This window comes from Entamoeba invadens (assembly GCF_000330505.1).
Source record: "Entamoeba invadens IP1 unplaced genomic scaffold scaff_1105074724941, whole genome shotgun sequence".
Classification (NCBI taxonomy): Eukaryota; Evosea; order Mastigamoebida; family Endamoebidae; genus Entamoeba; species Entamoeba invadens.
Genome location: NW_004443585.1, coordinates 8809 through 17201, shown reverse-complemented (window position 1 = coordinate 17201; position 8393 = coordinate 8809). Strand labels below are relative to the sequence as shown.

The 8393-nt window shown below is 28.6% G+C and overlaps 6 protein-coding genes across 6 annotated transcripts; all 6 read left to right on the top strand.

The window, feature by feature from the left end:
• Window positions 1–4: 4 nt before the first annotated feature.
• EIN_276010 (Hypothetical protein) lies at window positions 5–109 on the top strand (the record flags this gene model as incomplete). Its single annotated transcript, XM_004259245.1, has 1 exon — window positions 5–109. A coding segment is annotated over one exon (105 nt), but the record flags the coding sequence as incomplete, so codon positions are not given.
• Window positions 110–1334: 1225 nt separating this feature from the next.
• On the top strand, window positions 1335–2300 carry EIN_276000 (ribonuclease 3 precursor, putative; the record flags this gene model as incomplete). Its single annotated transcript, XM_004259244.1, has 1 exon — window positions 1335–2300. One exon carries the CDS (start codon window positions 1335–1337, stop codon window positions 2298–2300), a length of 966 nt encoding a protein of 321 aa, XP_004259292.1.
• A 328-nt stretch (window positions 2301–2628) lies between these two features.
• EIN_275990 (hypothetical protein) lies at window positions 2629–3817 on the top strand (the record flags this gene model as incomplete). The annotated part of the gene is made up of 4 exons (XM_004259243.1): window positions 2629–2645; window positions 2798–2852; window positions 2875–3741; window positions 3779–3817. 4 exons carry the CDS (start codon window positions 2629–2631, stop codon window positions 3815–3817), a joined length of 978 nt encoding a protein of 325 aa, XP_004259291.1.
• An 84-nt stretch (window positions 3818–3901) lies between these two features.
• Window positions 3902–4537, top strand: EIN_275980 (casein kinase, putative; the record flags this gene model as incomplete). The annotated part of the gene is made up of 2 exons (XM_004259242.1): window positions 3902–4008; window positions 4231–4537. The coding sequence occupies 2 exons, from the start codon at window positions 3902–3904 to the stop codon at window positions 4535–4537; spliced, it is 414 nt and encodes a 137-aa protein (XP_004259290.1).
• Window positions 4538–4919: 382 nt separating this feature from the next.
• EIN_275970 (hypothetical protein) lies at window positions 4920–5384 on the top strand (the record flags this gene model as incomplete). Its single annotated transcript, XM_004259241.1, has 1 exon — window positions 4920–5384. The coding sequence occupies one exon, from the start codon at window positions 4920–4922 to the stop codon at window positions 5382–5384; it is 465 nt and encodes a 154-aa protein (XP_004259289.1).
• A 1321-nt stretch (window positions 5385–6705) lies between these two features.
• On the top strand, window positions 6706–7167 carry EIN_275960 (hypothetical protein; the record flags this gene model as incomplete). The annotated part of the gene is made up of 2 exons (XM_004259240.1): window positions 6706–6761; window positions 6837–7167. The coding sequence occupies 2 exons, from the start codon at window positions 6706–6708 to the stop codon at window positions 7165–7167; spliced, it is 387 nt and encodes a 128-aa protein (XP_004259288.1).
• Window positions 7168–8393: the final 1226 nt, after the last annotated feature.

Here is an 8393-nt window from a genome sequence, read left to right as displayed (position 1 = left end):
AGTTATAAAAGAAGAAGAAAGAAAATGGGATCCTAAGGTGATGTTTAAACCTTATCCAATTTATTTACTCGATGCAGAAAAGGCTCCAAGAAATAATTGTCAGTATTGATTGAAAGTTAAAATAAATATTTTAAAATGTTTGACATTATGAAATAACAAATAACAATAACAATATATTGTAAATATGCATATAAATATTATATATATGCATTTAATTATTATAAATGATAAAAGCACTTTTTGTACCAAAATCATTTAAAACAAAGAAAGTATTTAGCAAATGAATCACAATAATAACACATGTTTTATATTAATACAAATGATTGTATTATTATTAAACGTGTGTTAATTTATTTCATTTATTGTTTATGTAAAAAACTAATTAATTTTTAACAAACTCAAATAGTCTTAATAAATATAATTATAATTAAACTCGATTTATTTATTATAAATAAAATCTGACACCCAATATTTATATGGAACATGACAACCGCGTTATCTGAAAGCAAATTCAACGATTAAAAATACAACAAATAGACTTTTTTACTTTAAAAACAACGGAAACTGTTAAGTAGAAATTACAATAGAAAAAAACGACTCTAATTTTATGATAATAAGACAATTATTATATTTATAGAAAATGTAAAAAAAACAAAAATATAAAAAATATATATTTATAATTTTTAATTAATATAAAAAATTTACAAAAACATTGTTTTATGTCAATTCAAGTTAATCAAAAAATATCAACTTCGAAAAAATATCTTTAGCTTTAAAGTTTATAATAAAAACAGTCATATGAAATTTATTGATGTTATATGAACAAAATCCAAATTTTATAATATTTGAATTTTTTAACTACAAATCGTTAATAATTAAAATAATCATTAATGATAGCATTAAATAATTATAAAAATTAATTTGTATTATAACTGTTGAATTGTTCATTATAATGTTTAATTTTTTAATACTAACAGATAATATTCGTTTTATTTTTGATATTTTGACATAAAAAACGTCATCAATGTTATTACACTCAAAAATAACCATTTAATAAAATAACATATATATTTCATTTAAAGTTTTTATAATATAGAAGTTCAATTCAACTGATATATATTTTACAATTTAAATTTGAACATTAAACTGATAAAATTACGAAATTTCAGAATTAATAAATAATTTAATAAAACATTTAAAAAACAATTCTTTGTTAAAATGTTGAAATTTGCTTCGTTTTTTAATAATGATGAAAACAAATCTGTGGAATCAAATATATTTTAACATCAACAATCGTGGTATTTTATTAAAAACTTAAAACAATTGTTCAGTTAATGACACATTTATTTGTTATACTCATACTTGGAACATCGGTTCTTTCGTTTGATCAACCAGAAAATATTAAAGCTAAAGAAGTCCGAACAAAAATAACCCCATCACAGCCGGTAACCAGTACAAGACTTCCAAGAAAACAAGTTCACACTCTAATGCGACCAACTCAATATACAATTGGCGTTGATAGTTTGAAATTGAATAAGCCAGTTTGGAGCACTCAGCTTCCCAAACCACAATATGTTCAAATATTTACAAAAACGTGCCAAAAGTATTACACAAAAAGGCAATTCGACTTAGTTATGTTCGTGCAAACTTGGCCGGGTCAATTATGTTTTGACAATGTATGCAAACTCCCAGAATCGACGTTGTCGCTTCAAGAAGGATTTTTAATACATGGAATGTGGCCAAGATATTTTAAAAATGAAAGATTGAAGTGTTGCAAGACGTCTTTCACAGAACTTCAAGTTGAAAACCAAATGCTTAAAAACCCAAACTTGATGTCGGGAATACACAAATTTTGGATGTCACTTTTAAATTGTAGATTTGCCATGGCTCAATACGAAAAACATGGCACCTGCGCATTAAAAACATACACTGGACCAAATGGACCTTTAGATTATATGGAAACGGCAATTTCTTTAAGAGAGAAAATTGATCTTTGGGGCATTCTTAGAACAAGTGAACTTCACGTTGAAATGGAAAAATTCTACAAACTGGAAAATATTAGAAAGGTTGTTAGAAGAGCTTATGGAGTCAATCCTGTTTTCAAATGTAATAAAGAATCCAGTATTTATCAGGTAAAAATATGTTATGATACCAAAAATGATCGATTTAATCCAACACCAATTGAGTGTCCAAATTACATTAAAAGAAGTGAAAATTGTGGGACAAGAGTAGTGTTTAAAAAGATTCCCAATAACTTAATCGATCCTCAAAGAGCCCTTAGAAATAAATGCAATTATTAATTATTTTAAAAAGGTTATTTTTTATTAAAAGTGTAAACCAACTAAAAGTGAAAACAAATAAAATTTTGGTTATTAACTTTCAAATATTTTTAGAAAAATAATTACTAATAATAATAAAACAATTTGTCGATAGTTAATTTGATAATAAAATAATTATATTATTATTTCCAAGTGATATGTGTTTTAATATATTATTTGGTATGTTTTTGGGGGGTTTCAGAGTGTTGATATGACAATTTTACATATTATTTTTAAATGTCGTTCATATTTTTAATTAACAACTATCTCTTTCTATTATATTGTTGTTTTCAAAAACTAAAAAGTAATAATGACCGAGAAGATGCGGTTTGTTATTATTTAAATCCAAAAATACATTAATATTATAATATAAATAAAACTCAACAAAATCAGTTAATTATGATATTTTTAATTATTTAAATTCTTATTGTTATAATTGGTTTTTGGATTTATATTCTGAAATATATAGTTTTCAACAGAGCCACCTATTTCGGACAAACTCGGATTTTTTATCTAAAAATAAAACATTTTCTTGTTGTCTATTTTTGAAAACAAGTATTTACAAAACAAAAGTTTGTTGTTGCGCTCGCTTATATTATTTTTTATATCTGTAAAAATTATGTTGATTCTATATCTTATTGCACTAACCTTATCACAACCTCACAAAACTGGTTCGGCTGTTGAATCGACATATCAATATAAAACTTCCCAGAATGCTGCTTTAATTGCTGGTTCAACAAATAAAGTGTTGAAAACTGAAGAATCAATTCAGTTACCATCAACTTCAAATAACAACATCCAAATACCCACTACAACTCCTCAACAAAGTGATAAAAAATCAAAAGTTTATGATTTAAGAAAACAACGCCGTGAAGAGAAGAGGCTCAACAAAGAAAAAGCATCCCAAAAACCAAAAGAAATATTTATTCAAAAAGAAGCAAAACACTATCCTTCTGTTTTTCAAATGTGCGACAAATACGAGAAAAAAACAGAACCAATTGATTACTCTCAATTTGTACAGTCCTGGCCTGGGGAATTGTGTGACAGAATGTACTGTCATATACCAAAAAACACCAATTATATTCCAGAAGGTTTTTTAATACATGGATTTTGGCCTCAATCAAACGAGGGTTCTATTAACTGTTGTTCTTGTAAAAATTCAATTGAAAATATTGAAAGTGTGATATTGACAAATAAAGAGTTGAAAGAAGAAATAGGAAAGTATTGGTTTTCAAAACATAAATGCAGATTTGCATTATACGAATTTGACAAACATGGTTCATGCACTTTGGACGTATTCAAAGGAGAAACTGGTCCATTGGATTATTTTTGGATGGTCATTAACTTGAGAAAGAATATGGATATTTGGACAATGTTGAAGGAAAGTAAATTAAAAGTAGAACCAATGAATAGGTATAAATTGGTTGATATAAAAAGTGTATTAAAACAACAAATTGGAGTCGAACCAGTGTTTAAGAGCACCAACTTTGGTTCGATAGCAGAAGTAGTAATTTGCTTTGATTTAAACGAAGAAAACAAACACAACCCAAAACCAATTGATTGCCCAAAAGAAATGTACGAAGATGAACAGAAAAACTGCCCCACTGAAATATTTTTCAAACCATTTCCAGAGGCTTTTAAAAACATTGAGAGTACAACAAGAACCAAATGCCAGTATTGATTTGAATGAGTTTTTTAAACAATATATTATATTGTTTTTTACCTTTTTATTGATAAATAAATAACAATTATAACAATTAAAAAATTAAAAAATTTGTTTAATTTCAAAATATTTTCTAATATATAATTCTTATGTTTAATTATGTTTTAAATTGTAATTTCCAAACAAAAAATCGGGTTAAATAACAATATAAAATGTTGTTTATGTAGTATAGAAAAACACGCTATTGAGTGAGTTGTGTGAAGGATTGCCCGAGGAGTTTGCAACTTATTTGGACACGTGCAAAAAACTGAGCTTTGACCAAACGCCGGACTACTTACAACTCCGCATGTTGTTCTGGAAAATAGCGAAGAGAGAGATAATCGTGTTTGATGGCAAATTCGACTGGACTGGATTTAAAGGACAGAAGAGTGAAGACAGACCACCCGAAGTTGTTACTGCTGTCGAGAAAAATGACTCAGTCGATAGCAGAAGTGGAAGTGGAAGTAAGGCGGGAAGTAAAAGCAGAAGTCAGAGCCCAAGTGGGTCTGTCGAATAAATTCAAATTTTGTTGTGTTTTCTTGGTGTGGTAGAATTAAGTAAACTCATGTTTTATCGGTTGATAAAGTGCATAATTTAAATGTAAAATGAATGGTATTGGTAATGTTATTGCCGATAAAACTGGTTGTTTTGATAATGTTATTTAATTTTAACGGAACAACAAAAAACATAGAACTCAATTTTATATCAGAAACTTTTTTTTAAGTTCCGATAAAATCAAACCAGAATTACAAAAATGTTCATAAGAATAAATTAATTAACACAAAACAGAATTAAAATTAAAAACAAAACCAAAGTCTTATAAAATGTTTTGTAATTTTAGTTTTATAATAAAAAAACTTTTTGAATGGAAAACTGATAATGAAGTCAAACTTGAAATGATGGCTGACCAAAATTATAGTGTTCTCCCGCCACCTGAATACCAACAACAAGTTTACTCAAATCAAACACCACCAGCAACATATCCACAACAACCACAATATAATGGATATTCACAACAGCCATATATACAACAACAAAATAACACACAACAACAGTATCCCCCACAACCAAGTTATTACCAACAAACACCACAATACGTGCAACCAACGGTAAACCAACCCCTGATGATGGCACAACCTACGTACTGCCAAACACCAAGTGGTGTTGATGAGAAGAGGGCAACCAATCTGGTCTTCCTCATGTTTGGACTTGGTTTCTTATTACTCTTCCCATGGCTCGTTGCTTTCATCATCTCAAGAAAAACTAAAAACAAAGCAGTCAATGTCGTTGGGTGGATTTCATTCGGACTGTTCGCAACGTGCTTTATATTACTCACATTGATCCCCGTGTTCGTGACTTTATAAATCATTTATTTAAAAAAGTAGAGTTGTTGATTTTGTGTTGTTTTATAATAATATCTATGTCACTCTTTTAAATTGATGGTGATATAATACACTAACTTAATATAGAATTTGATATTTAATTAAATAATAAGTTATTTGAAATTGAATTAACATTAAATAGACTTGTTATACAATTGTTTTTTATTGTCGTATAACTGAAAGATTATATTTCATTTTTTAATATTATTTGATCATTATAAATATCAAATAGAAGTTAGTTATAATTATTTATTAAAATCATCGAAATATTATATTGTTAAACAATATATTCAGTTATTAATAATCAAATACTGACATATTATCAAAAAGAAACACAGTCAATAATACGTTTTCATTCTAATACCAAATATTGTTGTTTAATTCATTTTTGTTGTAAATTTTAAACAATTAAAAAGATAAAGGTGATATTCAAGAATTTTATATTTTCTTTATTATTATTCAAATATATAAAACTTTCATTGCAAACTTTTTCGATTTTTTTATTATATAACAAACCAATAATATAAATACAATTGACTTTAGTAATTATTTTTCATTGTAAATATAATTAGATAATAATAATTAATTATAAGATTTGTCATATACTAGAAATAGCACACTGATAATTATAATTTGGCATCTAAACACAACAATCAATATAACAACTCAAGATAAATTAAATGAATTTAGACTTATTAATTCAACTAATAACTTGGTGAGCAAAAATTGAATGAATTCAATAAAAGACGAATGGACTGCATTTTATAGGACCAACTCAGATTTCTGTCTTTTGGGTTATAACAGCACAATATACACATTGCACATGACCTATGTTCCTGATGACTATAAATTTGATCTTCTGTATATAAATTCAAACACCACACCACAATCACAATACAATCTGACACTCACTGGTAAGAAATACGACAGTGTTGTTACTCATTATGTGACGACGTTGCAACTCACTCCGTAATATTTGCTGACTGACGCTTTAAACCAACTTGCAACATATTTGCATGATGAGTAGACACTGCTGCAGACACTCTCAAAGGACATCTCCTATCAGAAGAAGCAACTCTCAGACCGCCTTGACAAGAAGCGAGTGGAGATCAGAAGAACTTCACAAAACGTCTTTTTGTTTAACATGGAAGTTGCTTACAACAACTTCTTTGTCGTTTTTCCACAGCAAAGAACTTGGTTTTGTTATTACCGCTGTGGATGACAATTCATATCACTGGCTGATCGATTTCAATAACTTTAACACAACAACACACATTGGGTAGAATATGTGTTGGAACACTTGATGGAGTTATCCCTGTTAGACTCTGTGAAGTTGGATCTTCAGTGTTCGTCTACTATGTTTCCAGTCATCACACCAAAGTAAAATTTTGTCTCACCAAAACTCAATTCAACAGCTATTTAGATAACTGGCAGCACTGATGTTGCCATCAATGGGATCTGTATGGAGGGGTTCGACACAAAATGGCGATGTGAGCAGGCTCTGGGTGTTGGCGAGTACTTTGTTGCTGACCCATCCATCTCTATCAGTTACTTCCAAGGGGACTCACACCTCATATTGGCTTATGTCCTCAGACCATCCGATAAAAGTCTGTTCATCGAACAAAGCATGTGTTATGTTGTAAATAATCCACTCAATGGGGAGTACTCGTACTGCCTTCCAATCCTCGCCATCACTTTCGGTAATGGGCATCCAGTCAACTTCTTTGGTGAGACTGTTAACTGTGTCTTATCATGTTTGTTATAATAGTATAGTAAAATATAGTAAATTGTATGAAATTATAATTTTTAATTACAATATAGTATATTATAGTATATTATAATATATTATATTATAGTATAGTATATTATACATAATATAGTAAAATATAGTATATTGTATTAAAATATATGTATTAATTATATTATAGTATGTAATAGTATATTATAGTAAAAAAACAATGAAGTGACCAGTGAATTACAAGAAGAGATTCTTGATGTTATCTTTGACAGTGCCGGTGTACTCTCCCTTTTTCAGCCCATCGACAAAAGAAATGAAAGTTGGCATCTTTTCTATGTCATAGTGTTGGCAGACATCTCGTGCTTTGTCGACATCAACAGCAACAAAGAAGAGATTGGGGAGCTCCTTCTCGAGGTCGTTGTAGTATTGAGTAGTCGCATTGCACGCACCGCACCACGTCGCATAGAATTTGACAGCAACTTGTTTGTGTTCTTTGAGAACGGCGTTGAATTCAGCAAGTGAAGTGATTTGTTTCATTTGGTGACTGAGTTCGTTGTAATGTTTATATATCTAAATATCTATATATTTATAGTCGTATTGGTATGTGGACGTTTTTGTGTGTTTTGATTGGTCGTATCAATTTTTAATTCTGTTTTCTGGAACAAAAAACGTGAAAAGAATTGAACTTGTAACTCAAAAGATCACAAAAACTGTGAAATAGCAAATGTGAATGAAAGTAATTCATTTCCATTTGTTGGTTTTGTGGAGATCATACTAGTTCTTATTAGTTTATATACTACATTTTTCATAACAGAAGTACAATGGAGATTAATTAATATAACTAGTATATAACCATCATTATGAAATAGTTTTTTAATAGTTTTGTTTTATTCTATAAATTAATATGGTTATGTATAGTTGTTTTTAACAAGTGTCGAAGTGCTAGTTCCAGTGTAATTAACTCTTAAAATAGTTACGATATAAATACGATGTGATTTGTTTTGTTTGAAATGTTGTATAAATGTTATTAAATTTGCAATGAGTTGAATTATTATTATGTATAGTTTTTTAATTGATTATAATATATTAAATTTAGAACAGCAAGACAACATACTTGTTTATCATCTACACATGTGACACCATTTAAATCAATCAAAAAAATAACAGAACACAACAAATCAGTTATTAAGATGAAGCAGTTGATGTGGATGGTGATGCACCAACATGGGACGCAATAGATGGTCCCATTGATG